Source organism: Coffea arabica, chromosome 11c (assembly GCF_036785885.1).
Source record: "Coffea arabica cultivar ET-39 chromosome 11c, Coffea Arabica ET-39 HiFi, whole genome shotgun sequence".
Taxonomy (NCBI): domain Eukaryota; kingdom Viridiplantae; phylum Streptophyta; class Magnoliopsida; order Gentianales; family Rubiaceae; genus Coffea; species Coffea arabica.
In genome coordinates, this window is record NC_092330.1 from 39,556,945 (window position 1) to 39,583,061 (window position 26,117).

The 26,117-nt window shown below is 36.1% G+C and overlaps 5 protein-coding genes across 5 annotated transcripts; 4 read left to right on the forward strand and 1 right to left on the reverse strand.

Annotated features, from left to right (window-relative positions):
- Nucleotides 1–1,081: 1,081 nt before the first annotated feature.
- On the forward strand, nucleotides 1,082–3,378 carry LOC113716773 (universal stress protein A-like protein). The gene is made up of 4 exons (XM_027241209.2): nucleotides 1,082–1,540; nucleotides 2,393–2,484; nucleotides 2,721–2,839; nucleotides 3,091–3,378. The coding sequence occupies exons 1-4, from the start codon at nucleotides 1,339–1,341 to the stop codon at nucleotides 3,167–3,169; spliced, it is 492 nt and encodes a 163-aa protein (XP_027097010.1). The 5' UTR covers nucleotides 1,082–1,338; the 3' UTR covers nucleotides 3,170–3,378.
- A 1,581-nt stretch (nucleotides 3,379–4,959) lies between these two features.
- On the forward strand, nucleotides 4,960–7,604 carry LOC113716774 (universal stress protein A-like protein). The gene is given in 5 exon segments (XM_027241210.2): nucleotides 4,960–5,515; nucleotides 5,517–5,586; nucleotides 6,327–6,418; nucleotides 6,721–6,842; nucleotides 7,202–7,604. Coding segments are annotated over 5 exon segments (492 nt in total). The 5' UTR covers nucleotides 4,960–5,383; the 3' UTR covers nucleotides 7,278–7,604.
- A 4,213-nt stretch (nucleotides 7,605–11,817) lies between these two features.
- Nucleotides 11,818–14,158, forward strand: LOC113716772 (universal stress protein A-like protein). Its single transcript, XM_027241208.2, has 4 exons — nucleotides 11,818–12,399; nucleotides 12,687–12,778; nucleotides 13,271–13,389; nucleotides 13,905–14,158. Exons 1-4 carry the CDS (start codon nucleotides 12,177–12,179, stop codon nucleotides 13,981–13,983), a joined length of 513 nt encoding a protein of 170 aa, XP_027097009.1. The 5' UTR covers nucleotides 11,818–12,176; the 3' UTR covers nucleotides 13,984–14,158.
- A 25-nt stretch (nucleotides 14,159–14,183) lies between these two features.
- LOC113716771 (endonuclease 2) lies at nucleotides 14,184–16,717 on the reverse strand. Its single transcript, XM_027241207.2, has 9 exons — nucleotides 16,466–16,717; nucleotides 16,194–16,368; nucleotides 15,676–15,780; nucleotides 15,448–15,503; nucleotides 15,219–15,302; nucleotides 15,043–15,135; nucleotides 14,883–14,950; nucleotides 14,656–14,729; nucleotides 14,184–14,540 (listed from the first exon to the last, which is right to left on the reverse strand). Exons 1-9 carry the CDS (start codon nucleotides 16,577–16,579, stop codon nucleotides 14,446–14,448), a joined length of 864 nt encoding a protein of 287 aa, XP_027097008.1. The 5' UTR covers nucleotides 16,580–16,717; the 3' UTR covers nucleotides 14,184–14,445.
- Nucleotides 16,718–21,569: 4,852 nt separating this feature from the next.
- On the forward strand, nucleotides 21,570–22,583 carry LOC113716214 (uncharacterized). The gene has a single exon (XM_027240511.1). The coding sequence runs from the start codon at nucleotides 21,570–21,572 to the stop codon at nucleotides 22,581–22,583; it is 1,014 nt and encodes a 337-aa protein (XP_027096312.1).
- Nucleotides 22,584–26,117: the final 3,534 nt, after the last annotated feature.

The following is a 26,117-nucleotide window of genomic DNA, read 5'->3' on the forward strand; positions in this document are numbered from 1 at the left end:
CGAACTCGATTCAAATTCGATGGGATCGAGCGTGAGCTTCGTTCGTTCCCAACCCTAACCTATCTGGCCCGGAGGTAGCTGGGTTCCCTTTGGATCTTCATTGGTTCCGTCCGCGGTTGGACGAAAGAAATGCGATTAGAAGTCATCCCCGAAAAGGGAACGCAATTTGGCGATTGTTTAAGTCGGAACTCGGAATTAGGATAACAAGAATACGTGTCCGAGCCTGACATATTGACAGGTAGAGACGGGCATGACGAGTCTCATCAGTCTCCAACTTTGTTATTTATTGGATGCACGTTTGCTTTAGGAAAATGTTTTGCGTGTAGATTCTTGTCACCGCTTTTTTTTTTTTTTTTTTTTGTGTCAATACAATAGATTATCCTACATTAGGGATGAAGGAGAATCTCAAGAGATTCAAGGATAATTCTGAAGAGATTGAACCACAATCGGATCATTCTGAAGAGACTGAACCACAATCGGATCAGACAGGTACATTATATATTAGTTTGAATTTTTTAAATAAAGCTACTTTTAATGTAATAAATTGATGGAAAGTATGATTTAATGTAAAGAGATTGAAACATTGTCTCCCAACTTCATAAAATTTTAATGCATTAATGGTGATTAGCGGCCGTCCAAAGGCCGGTGGTTATTGTCACCACATTTCAGTTATTATTAAATTGATCAAGTTTCCAATTATTAGCTGGTTGTGGAAACTAGGGCTAAGCTACTGGGTTAACAACGAAGAATTTCAAAATTTGTCCTTCCAAAAATTGATGTTTCGCCTATTCCTTTTTTCTTTTTAAATAAAATGTTCCAACACTGTCATTCATGATAGATATTCCATCTATCTTTTGATAATTCAAATCGTGACTGATTAACGTATGAAACTTGTTACCGTCGATTAATCCGCAACTAGTCTTTTCTTTTCATTTTCCCTTATTTTTTGACAGGGTCAGCAAAAGGCTCATTAAAATAATTCCCACATGATGCACCACAGGGCGTGAGTTTCACGTGCTTCACAGCTGGATGTTGGTCGGTCAAACAGCTAAAACCAGTGGTTGTGACGAAAACAAATAAGCTGTGTCAGAGAGAGCACACAGAATCCAGAACTTCCGACGCAGATCTCCATTGCATTAATATAAAACTGCATACTAAAAGTTGTCATCTACATGGATAAGACTAAAAACGCTAGTTCATCTGCGGACGTTTTACCGATAAAATAATTCTACTGATAAAGAAAAGAAAAGAAAAAGAGGGGAAGTCTTAGATTTATTGAGACTAGTAAAAGCAGAGAGAGAATTCTGTTGTGATAGTAGAGTGTTTCACCAAAGAGAGATGGAGGAGGGGAGGAATCCAAGTACAGGTGAGAAAAAGAAGGTGATGGTGGCGATTGATGAGAGTGATTGTAGCATCTACGCCTTGGAATGGACTCTTAGCAGCCTTCACGAATCCATTGCAAATTCGGAGTTGTTGATTTTTACAGCACAGCCAATAGCTGATTATAGCTATCTCCATGCATCTTCCATGGGCGCTACCAGTGAGTTTCTTTCCCTCTTGGTTCTCTTTTTAATTATTCCGAAATATCCGATTTTTGGTCTCGTGTATGAATTTTTTTTTTTTTTTTTTAAATTTGTTTTGGGTCTGATGAATGGAAAATGTTGATTAATCATTAATCTTTGATGAGTGCTTCCTGGTGTGTGTTTCAGATCATTAAGAGTTATCCGTGACTAATTAATTTCCCTAGCTATGCAAGTTATACCTGAATGGCAGCTTCAGTTTTAGTTTTTACATTTAATACCCTGGCTCTATGACCCATGGATTATGGAACGGAAAATAGGTGCAAACTTTTTGATAAGGTGGTGGAAAAAATGAGAGTGATTTGGTGTTAGGTGGCCTTCATCAAGGCCGTGGAAGGGATTGGAAAAGCCTGCCTGAGTTGTTTGGCAATATACTAATAGGTACTTAAAGCTTGCCCCAAGTCTAACTGAGAAGGTTCAGCAATATTTGTAATTTGAGGCTGCTTATCAGAAGTGACTGCTTCTGAACTGAAAACATGGCCTCGATTTAATTTTTATTATGGTCATTAATCGTAAATCTTTTTCGGTTTCTTGTCTTAGGACTTAGAAATCTTTTCCGTTTGGATTGGCTATTTTTTTAAAACCAAGTTTTTAAAATACAATACTGCAGTAATATATAATAACTCGAAAACATTTTATCCATACAATATATCAAATAATTCAAAAAAATTTTATAGTAAAAATTTTTCATATACACTGCTACAGTAAAATTTTTTAAAAGCACTTCCAAAAATAGCTAATCCAAACGGATTATCGTTTGAATTAGCTGTTTTTGGAGGTGCCTAATTTCACATATTTGGTTTCTATTACAGCACCTGAACTCGTTAAGAGCTTTCAAGAACAGCAAAAGAGAGCAGCAGATGCTTTGCTGGAGAAAGCCAAGGATGTATGTGCCAAACATGGGGTAAGGAATCACTAACAGTCATTAATTATTAATTGTGATTTCCTTAGATTTTAGTACCAAACAGACGCTTTTCATTTTTCAGTTATGCTTAGGGTTAGGGTTAAATCCAACTTCCCTGAGGAAGGCATCATGTTATATGGTTGTAAAGCAAACTAATTGGTGTAGCAACTGTAACACATTTGATTTGAAGTTCACAGATGCACTTTAATTGGAAGCTCAATTTCTTGAAATCTCAGGTAACTGCTCAGACAGCAACAGAAGTGGGAGATCCTAAAGATGCTATTTGTGAAGCAGTAGAAAAATTCAAAGTCAGCATGCTAGTGTTGGGCAGCCATGGTCGGGGAGCCATAAAGAGGTCAGTCTTGCCACCTTTTATACATATTTGAGGCTCCATCTCTAAGAAATGAAAATGCAATCCACAAAAACATGCAGATTCTGGAATACCTTTCAAGGATCTATCTTTCACTATGTATGAGTTTCACGTTTCAGAGTCTGGAGCATTGATCATAGACCTTATAGCATTGTCCATAGATGAGTGTCTGGTTTGTGGCATTGTCCTGTTTGCCTATTGGACTGATGGAAGTTAATTTGCAACTTGAATTTCAGGGCTTTTCTGGGGAGTGTCAGCAACTACTGCATCCACAATGCCAAGACCCCTGTTCTTGTCGTAAGGAAAAAAGATTGAAAGAGCTGGCTGTAAATCGTGTTAAACTTTATTTCGCTGCAAAAACCAGTGAAGGGTGCATACTCCTAAAGTTGTACATCCCAGATTTCGCTAAACTAGTTTGTTATCCTGTGTTAGTTCTATGAAGATGCAGTGAACAGTAAAAAAAATTGTCCCAGGAAACGGATATCCTAAATAATGGAGGAAGACTTGTATGCAATTTTCATTCATCCTTGCTATGCTTCCAAGTGTCTCCGCTAAAGGAAGATGACAACAAATATGCAAGATGCTCCATGTATGCTATTTGGCAGTGGTGCCATAGCGTGCAGCGTCAGTATCAATTATCTATCACCAAGCAATTATCTCAGTGTCAATTATCTATTACCGAGTAATTATCGTGGACTATATTATGTTTATTGTCTAATTGTTTGTGTAAGTATATCACATGTCATGTCAAGCGATACACATGAAGCATGAAATATGTTTATGGTGTGAATAGGGTTGCAAACGAGTTGAGCCGAGTCGAGCTTTGAGCTAATCGAGCCGAGTCTTGACTAAATTTTACCAAACTCGAGCTCGACGAGCCGGCAAATTTCGAGCTCGAGCTCGACTCGAATCAAGTCGAGCCGAGCTCGAGCTTGAAAAAAAATAAAAAATAATTATTTTATTTTTAAAAAAATAAATAAAATAATATTTTTTTAATAAATAATAAAATATTAAGGATATGTACGTAATTTTACTATGAAAATAAAAAATATATAATATACATAATTTTATTATTAAATAAAAATACAAATAAAAAAATATATATATTAGGGGTGTAAACGAGCCGAACTCGAGTCGAGTTTTGACTAATCGAGCCGAACTCGAGTTAATTTTGTGAAGCTCGAACTCGAGCTTGAGCTCGACGAGCTCAAAATATCAAGCTCGAGCTTAAAAAATAAAAAAAAATTATTATTATTATTTTATTTTTAAAAAATAAAAAATAATTATTTATTTTTAAAAATGAATAAAATAATAATTTTTTAATAAACAATAAAATATTATGGATATATATGTTATTTTACTATTAAAATAAAAAATAAAAAATAAATATATAATTGAGCTCGCGAGCCAACGAGCTTAATGTTTTTGAGCTCGAGCTCGAGCTCGAGATCGACTTAATTGGTTCGAGCTCGACTTGAACTCGATTTTGACGAGCTCGAGTCGAGCTCGTATTCGAGTCGCTCGTGAGTGGTTCGATTCGCGAAACACCCCTATATATATATACCCAAGCTCGCGAGCTAACGAGCTTAATATTCTGAGCTCGAGCTCGAGCTCGTGTTTGACTCAAGTCGGCTCGAGCTCGATTAATATCGAGCTTGACTCGAGAGCGGGTCGATTCGTTTTGCAGTCCTAGGTGTGATAATAACCATATTCTCTTATGGTAAAATAGCGTTGATGGCAGTACTAAGAAATAAGAAATTATATTGTGCATGTTATTAAAGAAGTATAAAAATAAGTTCTTTCGAAGAAACTAGTTTTATTAAAACCATGATGTTGCGTATGGGGGAAATTATAAACTTCATCAATGTCGTTTAACAATTTGCAGTTACATTTATCATCAAATTGTTTCATAATTTGCAAATTACAAGGTATATGCCTCAAAATGCTGAACTTGCTTGACAAATTGGTGAAATCATCGATTTATAGCCACGAATTTTCTAATGAAGCCTTGTTTCCTCATAATGATTTCTCAATCCTCTTTTTCCTAAATGCGATAAAGATAAGGATTAATCTTCTATACGTACAAATTTAAAGTACAAATATTTTATTATTAATGTATCGTGCGTCCAATTATAACACTGTATACAGTGTTAGTCTTTTATGGGTCTAGGTATAAACCCCTCTCCCAGCCCAACACAAACCGGAAGTATTGAGCCCATTATAATGCTATAGACTGGGCTGGCGTATAGACTCTTGAGCCTTTCTGATTTTGGACTGGCATGGAACAGCACGTGAGATTTCAGGTGCAGTAACAGGAAATTAACGTCAGTTAAATATATCCCGCCAAAACCCCTGCCGTTAATACTACTTTGTCCCCTGACCGTCGAACTCCAGATTTGCATTGTCGTTTCCTTTTCCTTATGAATCTATTCTTCTGGATAAAAATTGCACCGCCCCTTTTCAGGAGAGAGAATTGTTGCAGTATTTCTGCTGTGGGGAAGCAATAATAAATCGAATAGCTTAGCAATCATGGAAGCGGGCGCTGCGAGGGGGACTGTTGAGGTCCGTGAGGATATTAGAAGGGTAATGTTGGCCGTTGATGAGCATGAAGGAAGTTTCTATGCATTGGAGTGGACTCTCAAGAATCTGCACGACTCAATCATCAAATTCCAACCTGGTGATTTTCACTGCGCAGCCCTCATCTGAGTATAGCTATATCCATGCTGTCGAACGTAAGTGCTGCCATTTCTTGTTGTCTAATGCCATCTTTTGGTCATTTAAGTTCTTGGGAAATCGCGTGAAAATGGGGTGCTTAAAGTTCTAATACCGAAAAAAGAGTACAATAGTGGTTTCTTGCTGTAAAGCAAATTCATACTTACATTTGTAACACCTTGCTATGCTAGTTCCTTTTTTTTTTTTTAATTAATAGTAGGGGAGATTTGGATTTAAGAAGCGGGGAGGGAGTAGGGAGGATTTGAACCTAGGATCATACTAATACGTTAGTTGTTGACTCGTGTCTGAAATTCCTACAAATTTGCTCAGGTTGAACTTAAAATTCACAAGTAGAAAGAATTTTCAACTCCTAATTGGTAAAAAATTTGAAGAGTAATATCACTATGACTTCAAATTTCTTTGCGACTTTTTCGACGGAGCTGGAGTCGCAAGTCGTAACAATTGAAAGCGTTCAAGGAATGTGTATCTCTGACATTACTAGACTTGAAATGCAACCAGTGGATTTCTGTAGCAACTAGATAAAGAACTCATTTGATCTGCGACCAGTTTCATCTTTGACATGGTTGAAAATTTTCATCTGCTTAAGGCTTTTGCTTTGGAGAATAGTAGTATATGCTAGTATCCATTTCTGGCTTTAATATCGCCTTGCTTGCACTTTACATAGCGTTGGGATTTCAAAGTATATTCAACGAATCTGTCAGTGCTCTTTACTCATTATTTATTTTTGGACTTTTTGCAGCTCCAGAGGTGGGGAGAGAAGTTCAAGAGGATCAAAAGAAGACTGCTGCTTCCTTGTTGGAGAATGCCCGGGAGATTTGCATCAGGCATGGGGTAGAAATTTTAATGATACTTATGAGATTGTTATCTCTGGTTAAGGTTAAGGAGTATGTGCATCTCATTTAAAATAAAAGCCAGAAGTTTGTGTGTATGTAAACAAGATGGTGTTCATTAGCGTAGGTTATCAGAATGATTTAAATTTGGAGAAGATAATTAAGTAGTTTAATTGACTGATCTTGATGGTTCTGTCCTCTAGTCCTTTTTCTGTATGGGATCAATTAAATGCGTGAAAATTGTCATAGTTGTGCCTAAAAAGCTTCTCAAACTATTCTTGATAAAACTTTTTCCCTGTTCAGATAACTCCAGAAACAATTACAGACGTTGGAGATCCAAAAGATGCAATACGAGAGGAGGCAGTGGAACGGCTAAATATTCAACTGCTTGTGGTAGGCAGCCATGGTAGAGGTGCTCTGAAGAGGTTTAGCATTTTAACTTCATGAAATAGCCATGACTTCAATATGCAACTCATTGGTGGTCCAAGACTAGCCTTGGCCCCTTAAGCTAGAAAATGATCATGACGTGGAAGAATTTCACATGCAATTCTTTCTTCATCATACTTCTTTTACCTCTGATTAGTATCTATCATTCTTGCGTGTTGCATCTGTCCTTCAACCAAGATTAGGTCTTTTCAATTAGATCAAAATACCCTGTTCTTGGATTTTTCCGAAGTGTGCTGTCTTTAGAAGAAGTTTCCCTCAATTAATGAAGTGGGAGATTGAAAGTATGCCAATCTTCCTTCACCGCACGTTTCTTATACATTCTATGGAAATCCAACAGGGCTTTTCTTGGGAGTGTTAGCAATTACTGCGTTCACAATATGAAGTGCCCGGTTCTTGTAGTGAAGAAACCTTGAGCTATAGTACTAAAGCTGCAGTTTAGTTTTGCAGAAGTTTAGAAAGAGCTGTTCCTGTAATTAGTGTACATGATTTGGAAGAAATAAAAGTCCTTTGTAAAATCTTTTAAAGATGTGTGTAACAAGGTCTGGCTTCTGTTGATAAAGTATAACAAGTCTTGTAGAATACGCGCATGTATGGCTGGAGTAAATGAAAACAAATGCCATCACTTCTGTTGCTTTATTTTCTATATTTTACAACTGTTTTTGGCAAAGCAGCTGTTTTTCCTGTTAAAGTTCATATTGATGTAGGTACATGAAGAGGGAAATATTGCACCCAAGATAAAAAAAAAAAAAAAAAAAAAAAGGTATCAATGTTTTGATTTTTGCAAGCTGTTGTAGGTTCTTTATTTTTGGTCTGGTTCACTTGTCTAACTCAGGTTCGATAGTGCCTTGAACCTGAGAAGCTGCAAATGTGATTCTTTTCTGAATCTTTTGGTCCAGTAACTCCAATCCTTCACAAGTAGAGTTTGAATGCTGTGGCGACAGCAACTTTTGATTTGCCTGAATATATCATCATAATCACTTGATCAAATTCTCCGTTCAATAAGTCCTGATTTCCACGTGTATGGTTGTTCTCTTTATTATTACTGTTATTATTAATGGATGTCTTAATCTACTCGATCGATACAACTCGAAAAAGTGTTCCGATTTTCTTAAATCCACTCATTCCCAGTAAAAGTGGTTTTCCTTGTATCTTGCTGGCCTCCTGTTAATCGTAAATAGCTTTCCTCTCAGCTAATGAGATTGGAGGGCTTGGTAAATTCTAGGGTTTCAAACTTCAATTGTAGACTAAATCCACTTATTCTCTTTTTTAAATTTGACACCGACTACTTAAGTAATGCAATACCTAATATTCCCGCATCCTTGGAAAATGACAAAAGATTTTATCAGTAGTAGTGTTGTTAAACTAACACTGGCTGCCTTTGTGAGATGGCCAAATATCATTTTCATCAGTTCGAATATCGAGCACATCTTGACAGAGTGGTTTCCTGTAATATGACGAAATCTTGTTTTTTCTCGCAACAATAATATAATCTATCTACACATTATGAGGGGGAGGGGAAGCCTAAAGAAGCACATATATGAGTTGAAAAATGAACCACCAAACTAGATGAGTGCAATAATCACACAGCTTAAAGATACTTATATATGGTAGTTGAGGGTGAATCACGTACCACATTATACTTGTTCTGCACTAAGCGGAGTTTGAATCCCCAACCTAGTGTAAATGCCCAATGGTTAACCATGTGAGATTGAAGCACTGAAGAAGTTGGTTAAAGTACGATCTAGAGGTGTGACTCGAGCTGGTTTGGACATGTTATAATTGGATAATGGATGTAATTGGATCGATTCATTTATATCTAATTAAATAAATGGATATAAATAGATATCCATTTAATAAATTGGTATGGATATATTCAATTATCCATTTATGAGTCACTTAAATTCTACTTATTTTTTTATTGTTATATGTTATTTAATAAGAAATAACGGTATTTTATTGTTATTAGTTTGTTAAAAATTTTAAATTTATTTGCTTGACACTTATTAAAAGTTGAGTTTAAATGTATAATTATTTTTAAATGGGTATAAATGGGTGAGTAAAGTCAACCTAAGAGGCTAGCAGGTTTACCGATTTGACTACATCAAAAAAGTGTTCTGGCAACTCCTTTGGATTTTTTTGACTACAAGTGGGGCTTGAACCCTCGACCTACAGCCAAAGAAAGACTTAAATCCCTTTTTGGTGGCTATTGAGCCAAAGCTCAATAGTTTTTTACATGGAAGCGCGGTGTGAATATTTTTGCTACTGGGTTTGTTTGGATATAGGCATTATTCCAAATATTATTTGGAATAATTACTGTAGCACTTTTTGTGATGTAATATATGTGAGATAAAAAAGTGGTTGAAAATATAAAAAAGTGAGTTGGGAAATATGTTTATAATACAAGCGAAATATTATTTGAAAAAAATTGATATCCAAATTTTGTGGAGACATAGAACAAATTGAACAACTTTCCAATTTGGACAGAAATTATATACTGTAGTTCCTTACAAGTTAGGTACATGAATTTATGCATGATTTTATGATTTTCGCCTCCTTAGCTGAAAATTGTCTAAGGCTGTAAGGTTTCAAAATTCAAACCCTGTAGTGTAAATTGTTCTATAAATATAATTGGGATCAAAGTAACGATGAGGCATGAATATTGGAAGCCCCCAATGTTCAAAAGAATCTTCCATCATGGAATGCAACTCTCAGCCCATATGGCTCAAGACTTGTAAAAGAATTCTTTATAATTAAGTTGACTGTACAGAGCGGAACGAAGGACTTATGAGTTACCTGTTTTTAGTTTCCAGCTAAAATCAAACGCTCTCATTAGTGTTCCTTTGGATGATTTTGATACCTGTACATTCCATGAACGTGACGTGTTCACCTGCTAAAGTACAAATACAAGATAAACAAGAAAAAGATGGGTCTTTTAACATGTGGTTTATGGCCGCAAAATCTAATCATAATCATGTTCATGTTTTTGTTTTTGTTTTTGTTTTTGGTGTGTGTGTGTTGTTGTTTTGGGGGTGGTGGGCGGGGTGAGGGGTGAAGGGGAATTCATGCAAGCTCGGACAAATCAATTATAATAAATGTTTCTTGCTGCTGAAAAAAAAAAACCAAATTAAGATCTCTGGTAGCATTTTATTTAGTTTTGGGATAATTTCACGAACCTCCCCCTAAGTATCTGACAATTGCAGAGAGCTCCCCTCAGGTTTTAGAAATTACACATAGTTCTCTTGCTTTTACTGTTTAGGTAACAAAATAGACCCGTCATGTTAGATTTTTCCTCAAATACCCTAAATTATCCTTGTTCTATAAAAAAAAAACAAAAGAAACTAATTTCCACAACACTTTCTTCCAAATTTGCAACAATACCACCACCAAGCAAACACTTCAAACTCCAACGCGAGATCTAACTATTTTCAAACATGCTACAAACCTTCTAAGCAAATAGTTTGAATAGTTTAAGAATTTCATTAGCTCCAAAAATTCCAACATCTGTCTTGTAATATCATCCCAATTTAAATATTTTTGAAAAATTAATTCTTCCTTGATAACCAGCAACCAAACTCACACTCTAAATTTCAATTCAATATCTAACACTGTCGCAAAACAAATAATAATCTAACCTACTACCACTAGTAAAACAATACTCCGACCTCTACAGAAATAAATATTAACATCATAAAACAAAGTAAAGCCATCTATAACAAAACCAAAAGCAACAATATTAATCAAGTAAAGAAAATCAAATGCATTTATTAACATCTTACACAAGTTTTTAGGATAATAATCAATCCAATAATTTTTCCACTAATCCCTCCTTTCCCTGCTTCTTAGTTATCAATTGCATTATTAATTTCTTTATCATCGCTACAATCATATTCATTTATCTTTGGTTGACAATGAAATCTGTTCCTATAAGTAAAATAGTGCCATATTTCTCAAGTAAACAGAGATGATTATGGTATAATAAGTTATCATTAAAATAAATAGAGATGTGGATATAAAGAAAAAGTAAAAGGAAAGGAAAGGCAAAGAGACAATGAGAAAAAGGAAGAAAGAATCGTTGCCTACAAGAGAGAGAGAGAGAGAAAAATGGCCGTTGGTGGAGAATAAAAGAGATAGGATTTTTTTTTCTTGGTTTTATTTAACCTTTGCATCGTATTGTGAATTATCTATTAAGTGAAGTAGTCATATTAACACATTAAGGGAGGTTAGTGTAATTTCTTAAATCTGAAGGGAGTTGAGTGAAATTGTCAAAATCCTTAGGGAAGGTTTGTGTAATTATCCCTTTAGTTTTTGGTGTCTAGAACATCCTACACGATATTATTCCATTCGTTTAATTAGGGGTGCAAACGCGGCTCACAAGCGGCTCCACTCCAACTCGATCAATATCAAATTCGAGTTCAAAATAAACTAGTTAGGCTCGCGAATTCGAGTGTGTGTGTGTGTGTATATATATATATATATATATATATATATATATAATTTTCTATTTAATAGTAAAGTTACATAAATATTCTTAATATTTTATTATTTATTAAAAATATTATTTTATTTATTTTTAAAAAATAAAATAATTATTTTTATTCTTTCGAGCCCGAGTTTCAAAATTGTTAGCTCGTCGAGCTCGAATTCGAGTTCGATAAAATTAAATCAAGACTCGACTCGATTAAACCAAAATTCGACTCGATTTGACTAGTTTGCAGCCCTACGTTTAATATTGCATTTGGACAAATAAGTATTACTCCATTCGTTTAATAAGTATTATATAAATTGACGCCATAGCCTACAAGATTGCCCAAATTCACATTATAGCCGATCCATTTGACATATTACTAAAATTGTAAAATTCACATTATAGCCGATCCATTTGACATATTACTAAAATTGTAAGAATTCATGCAATAGGATCGATTTATTGCGGCAACGAGCATGACACTTTTGTACGCGCCGTAGATGTCTAATCTTGAAAAGCACATAGGGATCCAATCCTCCTTGACAACAATTTTCCAATTCTTGCCATGAAAATTGGGATCCACATTGTCAAGTGGGCAAAGCACCAAGGTCCAAACTGATCCATGGACGGCTCCACCGCCTGTTTTAACTGTTTTACCTGTTTAACAGTTCTTCCTTGCTCCTCTAGACACCATACAGCTAGGCCTTTTCCCATTCGTCAACTCATTCAAAGCCTAGTATCATGATCAGCTGTGCAAATAGAAGTACAAGTACGATCATAGAAAAGTAGAAGCGAGCCTTACATCGAAACTTTCCATTAATTCGTAGTACTAGTGGTAGTTGCAGAAATGGCAGTTGAGAATGGATCATCTGATAAGAAAGTGATGGTGGCCATAGATGAAAACGAGACAAGTTACCATGCCCTCGTCTGGTATCTGCAGAATTTTCAAGAATCCATCTCGAAGTCCTCACATCCCCTAATACTCTTCATGGTTCAGCCACCTCCTCCTTCCAACAACACCTTTGCTGCCTCTCTTGGCTCTGCCCGCATGTTCTGTAATGTCTCTCCCAGTTAAGTAACTCTCCTTCTCTTTCCTCTGCCTCCTCTGCTTGTTTCACTGAAGCTTACATATTCGTGTAAAAGAGTAGTTAGTGTGATCTTTCTTGCTTGATATGTGGGAGCTTTATTTCTTGGCCTTTTGGAATTTCGTCCACTGGGCTTGTGGGAGGCAGATTGAACTCCCAAAAACTCTCTTCTGTGGAGTTTTCACATGTGTTCTGTATTAGCGGTGGATAGATTTCAAAATATGGAGCAATCTGAGAATTTATCTCACTGGTTTATAAATTTCTGATGGCAGCTCCAGACTATGCTAATGCAGTCCAAGAGCGAAATCGCCTTATTTCCAGTGGTATTTTGGAGAAAGCTAAGAGCATCTGCACCAGCCATGGGGTAGGGCTAAAACCCTCTGGCATGACTATGATCAATTCAGTTAGTTTCTATTGTTGAGCCACTACAAGTATGACAGTGGAGAAATTTTTTGTTGAGACAACAAAATTCATTCAAGTTTTGCAAAAGAATATTAAGTATCTAGAAATTGGGACAGTCGCAAAGCAAATGACTTCCCACTCTTTTCAATGCTTTTGCTTCTCCTACAAATGGTGGGCTTGATGATTTCGACTCTTCTTATGATGTAGATATTTACACTTGACAAGCTCTGTAAACTAAAGTGACTTGTATTGTGGTCATCAAAGGGCGGTACTGCTAACCACTAGGGCCGATAGCTTTTCTACCCTGGGTTTAATTTAATGTTTCTTGGATTTACTAAAAAAAAGAAAAAAACTTTTCTACACTTGCATGCTTAAAACTGCCTGCTTTTAGGCTATATGCAACCTTTTGGACTCATTCCTTGAAGAAACTGAAGAGAACTGTTTTCTTGTATAGGTAAATGCAGAGACACTGCTAGTTGTTGGAGATGCTAAGAAGGCAATATGTGACGCTGTGCAAAAATTAAACGTTGATCTACTTGTTTTAGGTGATCATGGAGATGGAAAACTCAAAAGGTAAGCTGTCACTGGCGGTGTTTTCAGATCTAGCAGTGACAAAATTTTCTTGTTTTTCCTTTTTAGCAGGGAATGTTTCATTACTTTACCCGGCAACTATATTGTGCACTTCAATTTTTTTTTCTGGGTTTTTAGCATGCATGCACTTGTATTTGTTGAAACTGGTCTAATTGCAAGAACAACAGACGATAATAATATTAGATATTGCAAGAGTCTATAGATGCACCTTTTCTGAACTCAATTTGGAAGCCTGCTAATTCATCATATACACCCTAGCAGTTTTATACTTTCAGATCATCTTTATAAGCGTGAAGAGGTCCTTTTGCTTTAGCTTGTAACATGAAGTGAGTGATATCCATTGGCGTATTTGACAAGTCTGGTTCTTACTAAGTAATTGCTTAAATGGATCTTTTCGTGAATGGATATCTAACATAATTACACTTAAATTGGTTTTATCACTCTGGTCCTCATCGGATTTGCTGTGTCGCTAAGCATTGACAAAATCAACAATGCAGGGTATTTCTAGGAAGTGTCAGCAACCATTGTGTTTTTAACGCCAAGTGCCCTGTGCTAGTTGTGAAGAAACCAGAGTGAAGGCAAGCTCAGCAGCAACTTTGATGCAAATATGATTGCAGCAGTCATTATATTACCCCTTTTCTTTCGAAGTACTAGTTGGGATGCTGCTTGTTCTTGTGTCTGTAACTAGGAACATTTGTATATCTATTTGACAATTATGATGTGTGCAGTGGATGGAAGTTATTGGACTTAATTTGGTACAGAATAATCCCCAGGCGTTAAAACCAATTTAGTTATGCTAACATGCTTGATCAATGCCATTCCAATCTTTTGTCCTTTCTCGCTGCGAACTGTAATTTATATCAAATATGGCCTCGACCACATTTGTTCCAAGAAAAAGACGAAAGTTATTACCAAGAAAGCCCTTGGTGGCATTAGAGATTATGGCATTTTGCTCCCAATGATTGGCAAGCAATTCTTAGGATATGCAAAAAGTCCATATGGTGCTATGTAATATGTGATGACGTTTTACATTCTTTATCATCCAAATATACTGTTCAGGGCGGCTGCCAGGCGGACTCCACCTTGAGCTAGTCGCAAATTGACTATTGGTAACCTAGTCAGGAAATAGTCATCTGCAATTTGGTAATCACATTAATTTTGTGAGGATAACACGTATCATTAAAACAAATTTGATATCTATCTGACAGAAGATTAAAACGAGAAAGAAAGAGAGAGAAGAAAAGTTACCTTCTAGTACTGAATTTTCACTGACACCTTTATAAGCCCAATTACAGGCTGCTTTAATACTTTCAGATGCATATCTGCGGGAAGAGAATTGCTTTCAAATGTAAGTTTTTGAAGCATCGGAGTAGTCATCTGGAAATACATCTAACTGGGGTTACATAGAAGAGTATCTCAGATACTGTTTCTAGTTATATGCTTAACAATTGCGTAAAGATTTTCACAGAACGTACACATTTGGGCAGGGTGGCTTGCCACTGCTGCAGGTCTCCCATGTCTTTACTTTATCTGCCCATTCAGCCTATCGAGTAGGAAGCCCACATGAAATAAGAGCATGTAAAAGATCAAAAATTTTGAGCAAAGTCTTTGAAAGTCCAGCTGCTAATAGCTTACTGTTATGTTCTTTTGGAGTGCATCAATCAACTCATCCACATCAGAGTTGTCATATCTTTGTTCAGCTGTCTCGATGATGTTATCATCCCAGACCTGCAGGGTAAGAACATGAATATGACTTCTATTTGCAGATTCTAAGCTTCAAAAGCGAACGGTAGTCCTTTTCTGGTACTTACATGATGCAGAACTGTCTTTCTTGTGTACCAGTGGACATCAATTGTATTGCCTCCCTTGTCTGAAGTAAATCCTACATGAAGAGGCTGCATGGACAAAGCCCACTCAGTAAGGAATAGGGGAAATAAAGCACCAAGGCAATAATGAATTTAGGTAGATTAGTGCGAGCTTAGTCTATGCTTTTGTCCATACACCTTGGTTTGAGTGCTAAATTTAGAGAACTTACTTTACCTGGTGAATATCTCCCACAAAATGGGCTAGGAATAGAAGGGCCTCTGTGAGATTATCTGTTCATGATTAGATTCATCAAGAGACTTTGGTTAGTTTGATAACTGACGGTTATCAAGCCTTTTTTGCAATTGTCTGTAGTTTAAAAGGATGTTAATTTGGCAGAGAAAAGAGGAAGGCAACACAAAATTGGTACAACAGCAGAAATAAAAAGTGATCAAGAAGTTCTACGTTGAGAAGCAGCATCTTTTCCATAACTGAGGAGCTGGGAGGTGTAATTGTTGATTGCCCCTGCTACACACCTGTCCTTTATGCCATTTTCATCTTTGCAATCCCCTGTGTATATGTTTAGCCTGGAATAGTCAGTAAAATCTTGTGGAATGTTTCAAGTGGTACTTAATCCCTATTCCAAGCAAGATTAACTAATATGAGATGACTGCATAACTCAACTTGCTCCGAGATCAGTTCTCGTCTATGTTGAAACTTTGAGAAGTACATCATAAGATTGCCATGTACTAAAAATTCTTAACATATTTCCTGATACCATACATGATTACATCCTAACACAGATATGTTTTCCTCTAAACTATTGAATACTCAGTCGTTGAGTATATGATATATACGATAACAATGACGCAGTGACTGATTTACACATCTTCAATCAAAAAGTTTGAATTCATGAATGGTCAATTGCATGAAGCAATAGTAATTACGGCCAAAATTAGAGAAGGGTAAGATTAAACGCTCACTGGAGTACAGATAAGTGCAGAGATTATCAGGGGTATCAATGTAATGAAGTGGTGATGACCAGGGATAGTGGAACTTGACTCTGTCCGCCCAAGAACACAAACTCCCTAAATCATCATCCGCAGACGCTGGCAACAGATCCTTCACAGCATTTGCAGCTGCTTCACTCAATCGCGGCTGCAATGTGGTACACAGATTAAAACAACTCAGCTAAAAGCAGAACACACAAGCCAGTCAAATGCAGATTAAAGAAGGAAACAAAGTTGTAAATAACCTGAGCAATCCTGCAAACTGTGAGATGCCCATCAACCCCCCATCCATGAACAAACGAGGGACACACAAACAATAGAGCCACAAAAACTAGAATCTGAATTTCAAAGAGCTTCATCCCGCTGCTTTTGATTACCACACTGAAAAGGGCTATGCCACATATAATGGTCTGTCACGGTGTTCGACTGTTGGCAGTGGGAGTGTGTGTGTGAATCCAAGACGTTTTAATGTCAAAAATGGTGTGAAACTGTGTGAACAAAAATTCAATCTTTAACTCTTTCTGATGCTGATTACAACGCTACAGGCGTGTTTTTCTGTTCACACTTCTGCTGAAATGAAATGGAATGAAGTTATGATACTATAATACAAGGCTCCATTTAGGGAGTCTGCTTTGGGCACTTTCGGTTTTGGGGAGAAAGTGCATGGTATTGAGTGTCGTGATTGGAACGGAAAAGAGCTGTCTGTTTTAATTGGAGAAGATATTACGTAATGCTTAAAAGGAACGTTTTGTGGTTAAATTCATTTTTAATATTAAAAAGAATGTTTTGTGGTTAAATTCAATTTTAATTTTAGATATGGAAAATTGATACAGAATCTACCAAATTGGTTGGTGGCTTTATGGAGGATTTCCATAACCAGAGCGTAAATATTCTTGCAATCACTTTCTTTCATTTTTGGCGAAACGTTTGTTTAATAATGTGCCACCGAAACCTTTGCCATATGCAGAGTTTGGATTTTTAGTAACAAACACTTTATGCTATACTTAGACATTTTATATACATACTAAAGTTGTTTGGATTGTATTTTTCACATAAAATTTTTTTATATTTTTGAGAATATTGTATTTATATATTGTAAAATCACATTTTTATCTCACATTACATCTTCGAAAAGTGCTACATTAAAATAAAATCTCCCAAAAGGCCCCTAAAATTTAAAGAGAAATTTTTGTGCGTCACCATTTCACGGTAAAATTAGACTCGTCCATGATTTTAACTGTGGAATAGACAAATGGTATTTTGGACTTCTTTCTTTAATCAAATTAACATTTGTTATCCTAGAAATGGGTAATTCTTCCCTAAATTTTCTAGCATTGCAGAGTCAAGTTGAAAAAAATAGAAAGAATTGGGTAGAAAATTTCTAAATACCCATTATACAGTCTCGACTTTGTGGGGAAATGCATGAGATGGATGGTACGAGAGAAAGAAGTATAAGTAAGGAACTGCGGATTTCAGACTTTTCACTTATAAAAAAAAAAAAAAAAAGTCTCCACTTTATTGTTTCCCAAAAAAGGAGCTACAAGGCCCAATGGGGAGCCCGCCTAATGTGGACTTTCTGGCTGGCCAACGGCCTGTTGCTGTTGAATCAAAGGACGGCTTAAATAGAGGACTTAGCAGTCAATAACACACATAGTAATCTCAGCTGATTCAGTTCTCAACATGTCAAGCCCAAATCAGTAGAGTGCAACCTTGGGTAGTTAAGGACGAATGAATTTTTGTGTGTGGCCCGGATACAAATTAAACAGCATTTGGCATAATGGACCCTTTTGATTAGAATAATTTGTAAACAAAAAATTTGAATATTTTTCAATTAGCATAAAAAATATAATTTTCAATCACCTTTTTATCTCCTACATATAATTCTTTTTTAATGTCAGCTCTATATTTTTACTGATAAGCAAAGTGGAGTACATGTCACGGACACCTCACCTCACTAGGCAAATTAACGAGGTAATCCTAAAATCCTTGATTTTTTTTTTTGAAAAAAAAACGAATATACAACATAAAACCACAAGAAGCTAGCTGTCTAAATTCAGTACAAACAAAACCACGAACGTATCAACAGTAAAATTGGGAAAATGTTTCTTTAGTGCAGAAGACGATGTGTTTCAACATTGTCATCCAGCACTCAAACGACTCCATCATATTTGGAGTGTGCTTAAAGAAAATCTGAGAAAGATATACACGCTACAAGCTCAATTTCGTGGATTGAAATCCTCGACAGCTAATTACTCTGAGTTTCATGTATGAAGAAGCCATGGCAAAATTGGACAACCCTCCTCACATTTCCTCCATCATAATAGCATGAGGAAACGACTTTGATACTTCAGCATTTGTGACTGTAGAGAAGCTCTTAGGCCTTGTTTAGATTGTGTTTTTTTTAAGACATTTTTTAGGTCCTCGTGAGCATATTTCTTTTCTTAGGTTCTCATCTTCCCCAATGTTGCTTGCAGTGACTATAGACTTTAAGCATAAGTTAAGAAAGCTGGAAACAAGGGGTTGCCCTGTCCTCCTACGTACCATATTTTTATTTCTTCTTGTAAGTTGTAACTACTAACCACGAAGTCCACAAGATATACAATCTCAAGTAAGTGAACAAATTGAGAAGTTCAAGTTACTGATGATATAAGTTTTAGCGAACTGTACGTTCATAGAAGATACTTATGAATTTGCACTATTTTTCCGTAGAACATCCTGCATGTTAAACCTTTGTTATCTACTAGTATATCAAATTCAGCAGCCGCCTATGGCGTTCCTGGAAAGAGGTCATTTTGACTGAGATATATAAGGAGCCATGTAAGACTGAATATGAAGACTTGAGAGTATAACTTATTGATTTTTCTTTTATTGTTAGTAGTTAAAAGTAAAATTTTGCTATAATAGACCAAATCCGACTTATCTCCGGTCTAAAACTGGACAATAAAAAAAAATAAGGCTTTGAATGTTCGAGCCTGATCTTTTTGGAAATTAGTAGAATCCAGGACCAAAAACTGTACTTTGCATATTCATATTCCTTGGTTCCATTCCCCCCCCTCCCCCAAACAAAAAAAACAACACACACACAAAAAACCCACAAAAATGATGACGATATTTTAGTTCAATCTCGCTCGTGAATTTGTAAACCAGTGTGATGAATTTTTTTGGATTGCCATTTTTTATATTTTTATATTTTTAACGAACACATTTATTAATCACCTTATTCCCTTACACACATTAAATTGCTGCAGTTCATGGTTTACGAAAATTTTAGAAAACAATAATCCAAACGTGTTCCAATTGTTGTTTCTGACATGAACTACAAACACAGAAATGTGGATATATTTTATAGTTGTAGTATCCTTCTTTGCTTGTTCAATGAACTCAGAATAGATAGAACTAATTTCGCGAACGAACACGACAGTTTTTTTTTTTTTTTAATTTTATGAGAGAACACGACGACAGCTTCAGTTACACCTCAGATCATTTAGATATATGCCAAATTCTCATCTTAATTTCTTGGCCAGTGCTTCATTTTTTAGCATATTCCTAGCATCTGAACTCCGTGTCAAGGGAGGACAGCCCTAGACTGGTCACCGGCTACAATAAGGATTTCTATTGTACTAAAGGTCAAAAAATATTTCCATAGCATTCACTGTTGGATGGTCAAGATCGAAAAAGGTTTTGGGTGACCTCGTTAACAATAAAAAAAAAAAAATTTTTGGAACTGTTCTCAAATAAACATTCACAGAAAGTACTTTCAATCAAAAAAAGAAATTTCAGAAAAAACAGTCCAAACGGACAATTTTAACTTTCTAAACTAAACAAAAAAAGAAAAAAAAGAACTTGAGCAAGGGATAACAAGCAAAATGGTGGTGTCATGTAAATCCTACTAGTATCCTTCAATGAAAAGAATGGCAAGTGAATTATTGAACCTCTATAATTATCGTTTGGAAAAAAAAAAAAGAATTATTGAACCTCTATAAGCTTTTCCACAGCCTATCTTTGAATAAAATACCGATAAGCCTTGTCGTCTTGGCGGTTCTTGCATCTTCTTGTTCTTGGATAAGCATTAACTGATTCAGCCGAAAGTCAAACGCGTACTAATTTTCTGACAAAAAAAAACCGTACTAATTTACGAAAAAACTACCAAACGTGGTAAATCTTATGCCGTCCATTCCCTCGTGTCCACCAACAGTGCTTGTGCTTGTAGTGATTGACACCAACGTTATGGCGTAGCCATCAAAAATTGGATCAATCGGTTAATTTTATCGCAAAATGCCGTGCATTCAAATTTTATTGTCGATATGATAATTGTATTAATAAATTATTTATAAAAAATTTAAAATTACAAAATGTTAAGCATTCAAATTTTGTTGTCGATATAATAATCATTTATAAATAATTTATATTATTATGTATAGTCCTGAGGACTCGTAATAATAATCAAAATCAATCGAGTTCACGCAAACTCTTTTTTTTTTTTTTGCCTAAAAAAAAATAGCGTTACAACCTCTAAACAATAGAACATATAGACATCATTTGTTGGCCCGCACAGACAACCAATATTAAAAAAATATATTTATTTCACACAAGTACATCGTAGAAAATCAAAAGCAACAAATTTTATATTTCTGCTGCTGGTCAGAGTATTAAAATCGGGAGTCAGTCAAGTCATATTAAAACTTGAAGCAAATGCGCTGTAATGGCGTGGCAATGGTCAGAATTCTCAATAAATTATTATTATTATTTTTTTTTTTTTGGTCAAAAGGTCATCAATAAATTTCAAACACCGCAAAATTGGAGATGCCTCCGCCAGGTGCTGAGTCATACGCGACCCGGATTAGGTTGCATGCCAAGAATAGCACGCAATTACCAATTGTTAATATATCTTAAATGATACTTCCATATTTTATTTTTAATAGCAAAAATTATACTAGTAAGATAAATAGTAGAAATGCGATTATCAAAATTTGGATTTTGGACTACCATTAACATTTTATAAGAGTATTTTACCATTGTTTTGTCTTCTTCCTCTAATAATATTTTTTTTTTCATCATTGGGAGATAAAAAAAATGAAAATGTCAATTTAGTATCCACCTCCCTAAGCACTAAGCACTAAGCACTAAGCACCTACGCCATTATAAACACCATCCTCTACTCCGTCCAGGCCTCTCTCTTCTTCCACTTCACGTCTCCTCTTCTTCTTCTTCGTCCTCCTTTTCTTCTCTCTCTACTCGGCATCATTCCAAGCATCTTCCCCATTTCAACACGTTCTTCATACTCAGCCAATCACGCTTTTATACATATATATACACACACGTAGAAAGAAACAAGGGAGTTCATTAGAAATGGAAATCCCAGAAATCAGCATAATAACCGATTTTGGAGCTGCTGGAATGGATTGCCTGCAAAACCCATCTTTAATTTCTCGAGTCTTCTCTCTCTCCAACTTAACCACCCAAGTGCACAGTTTCTGGAAATGGGGTGCAATAATTATAGCCATTTTTGCAACCTTCAGCAGCATCATTAAAAGAATCAAAGTCATTCACATTCGTAGGATCAAATCCTCTTCCGAATCCCTCCTCCAACACCTCGACATTGATTTCGACCTCAGCGACGATGATGATTCCACCAATGATTCGTCGCGGGCCTCATCCGATAGCGAGGATGACGACGACAGCCCGACTTCTACGGCGTCGTTTCTTAATCCTTTCTCAGGCGATAGAGATTTTCGCCTTAAGGGCTCGACTAATTATTACAAAAGCCAGGGGCAAAATGATCATTTGAGGCTACGACGCCACCGCCAGAATGAACGCTCCGGTGGTTGCGAGGGATTGGCATGGCCGGATTTTGGCGCCGGAAACGGCGTTGTGAAGCTGTGGGACAGTTTAGGACTAAGCTTAGGTTTCGATTCTTTTGATGATTATTCGGATTCCGACAGCGTAGTTTCGTTGTGGGATTTTGATAAAGAGAAGAAGATAAGCGATGCTTTTGGTGGCTTCGGTGATTCTCCGGAGGCTTTTGTGGCGGCGGTGCCGTCTCGCCCGGTGGTTTTGTCCGCCAAGGCGCGTGATAATAGCAACGGCGTCGTACTGGGTGCCTATGACACGAGAATGGGAGGCCAAAAGCCAGCTCTATACGCGGAATGGGGCCGGTCAAGCTCGCCGGCGAAGGTGGTCGGTCTGAAATCCGGCAGTGTTGATAAGGTTTACGTTAGGGATGACGTCAGCGGGGCTTTAACGGTAGGTGACGTGCGGAGAGTGAAGACTCCGCTGGAAACTGTGACGGAGACTGACGGCGATTTATGGTGGGACGCTGACGCCGTTATTCTCGAGGACGAGTTTGCTGACTGTTCAAAATAACTGCCCGGTCAGCTCCTACTCAGTTGGGCCTGACGACTCGGTTGTTGGATCGTGTGGACGCGGTCTGTTAAGGCTCATGAATAGATAAATTTGTACGAAGATTCTCGGATCATCGAATGTACTCGGGACTGGGACCAGTTGTCGGTGAATTATAAAATATATTTGATCTTATTTTTGTGGAAAATGGAAATCCACATAGTTAAGTCTTTCTGAAAGACCTCACACTTGTCTGTAAATATTTGTTTCATCGTAAAATAGGAATATTCTTATTGATATCTTAAGATAAGAACACTCAAGATTATCTTAATGGTTGTTGGCTTTGGTCTTTTGGTTGGTTAGCTTCTTCTTCTTCTTCCTTTTTTATTTGCCTTTTTTGACGCAGAATAATTTATTGATTAGATATCTCATTAGTTAGTACTCATCTATCCAATTTTTTAAAAATAGGTGATTTTATTGTGGTATTGCTGAATTTATTTTCAAAATTATCATCTAAAATTCAAAATTCAAATTTAAATTTAATATGAAATAAAGATGTAGATGAGGATAATATTAGAAAAAAAAATCACGAAAAACGTTACTTTGAATTTGGTTTGGCTTGTTTGGAAAGCCATTTTTCACCAAAAAATTTCTATATTTTTTATGACCACATTTTTCAATCAACTTTTTATCTTACACATATCAAATTCCTACAGTACATTTTATACAAAATTTTCAGAAAATTGTAATTCAAATAGGAATATTTCAGAACATCCAAGAAAAAAAAAGTATGGGATGGAGAGAGTATATATATATTTTTTTAACCTTTGTTTTTGTTTCAAAGAAAATGCCAAACCTTTCAAAAGAGAAGGAAATTGGAAAAAAAAAAAAAAGTTGAACCGGAAACAAATAAAAGATCTACTACTTTGTTATGTACAAATGATACAAATTTATAAGTAGAATAATTCTCTCAATCGATGAAATCTTGGTTTAGCGATTGAAATCTCAAAATTTAGAGGTTCTAGATTCAAATCACCTTTTCCTCTTTTGCTTCTTAAATCCAAATCCTTCTCTACTGAAAAAAGTATTAACAAAAGAGAAGACGTCTAGTCTTGTTTTTCAACTAATTTGTTAACCAAAGGGTACTAAAATAGTTATTATTCTATTCCCACTTGTGTCTGAAGTACCAAGTTTGTTGGAGTTACAAATTTTTTTTGTTAGTACACCTTTTAATTATCGTTCCTAGTAATATTGGTTGTGACTTGCAAGCAATATTGGAGGCTGATTAGATGAGTGAAACCTCGATCAGTTTACCAGAATCTAGAGTCCAGGTGGAGTATGTTTTAGGTTGTGATAAGCACAAGTTACAAGAAATTGGAGCATGCAAATAGCTAAATGACGTCCATCATTTTGTAAAAATACCAAGAAACAACTGCCTAAATAGGAGACGAGAGACATTCACGTTGGTCCTCGACCTAATGCATGACATTGTACTCGAGGGTGCAATCTTGCTAAAATGGAGGAACTTCGTAAGAAACTGCAGAAGTTTGGAATTCCAGTTACGATTTGTTTTCTTTTATTTTTTTGTTGTTTTCCAGCAGTTGATGTCAAGAATTTGTCCATTTCGAAAGAGTACCAAACATTAATTATAGTAATGATACACGTTCCAGGTACTTGAACCAAACAAATATATTGGAATGAATGACCTCATTCTAAATTCAGGATATCCGATTCCGAATTCGAATCTGATTCCAACGTGCGAATCAAATGCCACCTAAATACCTTTGGACTGGCTGTTACTGTCAGCTTATTATTATTAGCATTATTTTTTGGTTAAGTTGCAATTGCTATCAATTATTATGTAGTAAAACCTCCCTCTTTCGGTCATTAATGATAAAATCCACCCAAAATGACCAATATATTGTTGCCAATTTTGAATGTTGATTAATTGGTTCGTTACTTTGACTACCCAATTAATTCAGGAGTTTGATAAATTAATGGTAAAAAACAATCAAAACTCAGTTACAAGCGGCTAACATCAACCACAACTCGATACAAATGAAATGTAACAGCAGGTTTTGATAATACCCCCCCCCCCCCACCCAAAAACAAAAAAACACACACACACACAGAAACCAGAACATTTTTCTTCTATAAAATTAATGAGCTTTGTGAAAATTGCCGAAATCAGACCACCATTCTTGGTACTTCTGGACTTTGAATCCTAGAACAGTACTAACTTTTCCGTCCTCGAGAATACCATGTGATCGCCGAGGCACCGACCAGGTAGTTGGTCCTGTGATTCCCAGCCAGCTTTTTGACATTTTTGCCAACTGTATGTGGGGAAGTGAGGGAACTGCCCCATGGAGATTAGAAGGGGCCAAATGCAAATGAAACAGACCTTTTCTTTCTTTTTTTCCTTTGCATCCATCATGTTTTTCGTGGGATAATTGAGTAATGAACTGTCTCAGTCAATTCGTACAAGGAAGGGTGTGAAAGCCAAAAAAGCCCAACTTAATTTTGACATCAAAGCGGAGGAAATTTACTTTCAAACGTTACGTTGACTACGTGAAAGGCATTTTACGCAAGGTCTTTGTTATTTATTCTCGTAGATCAACTTCTTCCTAAAACTTTAGGATTCCAACCACAAAGGATTGCTATGTGGGCTTCTTGTCAAACGCTGCAGCACTCGATTGTTTTTCTTCAATCTTCTTGTGCAACATTTCGACTTCACACTCTCCTAAGTTATCTGAAACATGTGCTGCACGTTTTGCTGAAAAATGTCATAAGTTTGGTAGAGAAATTTATGATGATCGAAGTTTGGGCTTTTATTATGTACGATTATTGAGTTTGACATCCACTAGTGAACTAGAAGTCCAGAAGATTTTTTTTTTTTTTTTTTTTGTAAAAGTATTAAGATGGTGAATGAATAGCGCCGTGGCTTGTAAAATAGCAATTGGTTGAACGTAGCTACTCCATAATGTAAAGGGAAAGGTTAGTCTTAATTTCGATGGCCTATATAGGGCTGCAAACGAATCGAGTCGAGTCGAATTTTAAGTTAATCGAGCCGAGTCTCGACTAAATTTTTGACTCGGCTAAATTTTATCAAACTTGAGCTCGAGCTCGAGCTCGACGAGCCGGCAATTTTCGAGCTCGAGCTCAAAAAAAAATAAAAAATAAAAATTTTATTTTTAAAAAAATAAATAAAATAATATTTTTTTCTAAATAAATAATAAAATATTAAGGATATATACGTAATTTTACTATAAAAATAAAAAATAAAAAATATATATATAATATACGTAATTTTATTATTAAATAAAAATAAAAATAATATATATATATATATATACTCAATCTCGCGAGCTAACGAGCTTAATATTCTTAGTTTGAGTTCGAGCTCGAGTTGGACTCGAGCCGGCTCGAGCTCGACTCGAGGTCGATTAATATCGAACTCGACTCGAGCTTGACTCGAGCCGCTTGCGAGCGGCTCGATTCGTTTGCAGCCCTAGGCCTATATATATATTTAGGGGTAAAATGTCTCGGTGGCCCTCAAAT

Bases quoted from the DNA above. Each gene is read 5' to 3' on its own strand.
- LOC113716773 (XM_027241209.2), top strand. From the start codon at position 1,339: ATGGAGGAGGGGAGGAATCCAAGTACAGGTGAGAAAAAGAAGGTGATG. The intron at 1,541-2,392 runs GTGAGTTTCTTT...TTTCTATTACAG, and splicing joins ATCTTCCATGGGCGCTACCA to CACCTGAACTCGTTAAGAGC. The intron at 2,840-3,090 runs GTCAGTCTTGCC...CTTGAATTTCAG, and splicing joins GGTCGGGGAGCCATAAAGAG to GGCTTTTCTGGGGAGTGTCA.
- LOC113716772 (XM_027241208.2), top strand. From the start codon at position 12,177: ATGGCAGTTGAGAATGGATCATCTGATAAGAAAGTGATGGTGGCCATA. The intron at 12,779-13,270 runs GTAGGGCTAAAA...TTTCTTGTATAG, and splicing joins GCATCTGCACCAGCCATGGG to GTAAATGCAGAGACACTGCT. The intron at 13,390-13,904 runs GTAAGCTGTCAC...TCAACAATGCAG, and splicing joins GGAGATGGAAAACTCAAAAG to GGTATTTCTAGGAAGTGTCA.
- LOC113716771 (XM_027241207.2), bottom strand. From the start codon at position 16,579: ATGAAGCTCTTTGAAATTCAGATTCTAGTTTTTGTGGCTCTATTGTTT. The intron at 16,369-16,465 runs GTTATTTACAAC...ACCACATTGCAG, and splicing joins CAGTTTGCAGGATTGCTCAG to CCGCGATTGAGTGAAGCAGC. The intron at 15,781-16,193 runs GTGAGCGTTTAA...ACATATACACAG, and splicing joins CTGCACTTATCTGTACTCCA to GGGATTGCAAAGATGAAAAT.
- LOC113716214 (XM_027240511.1), top strand. From the start codon at position 21,570: ATGGAAATCCCAGAAATCAGCATAATAACCGATTTTGGAGCTGCTGGA.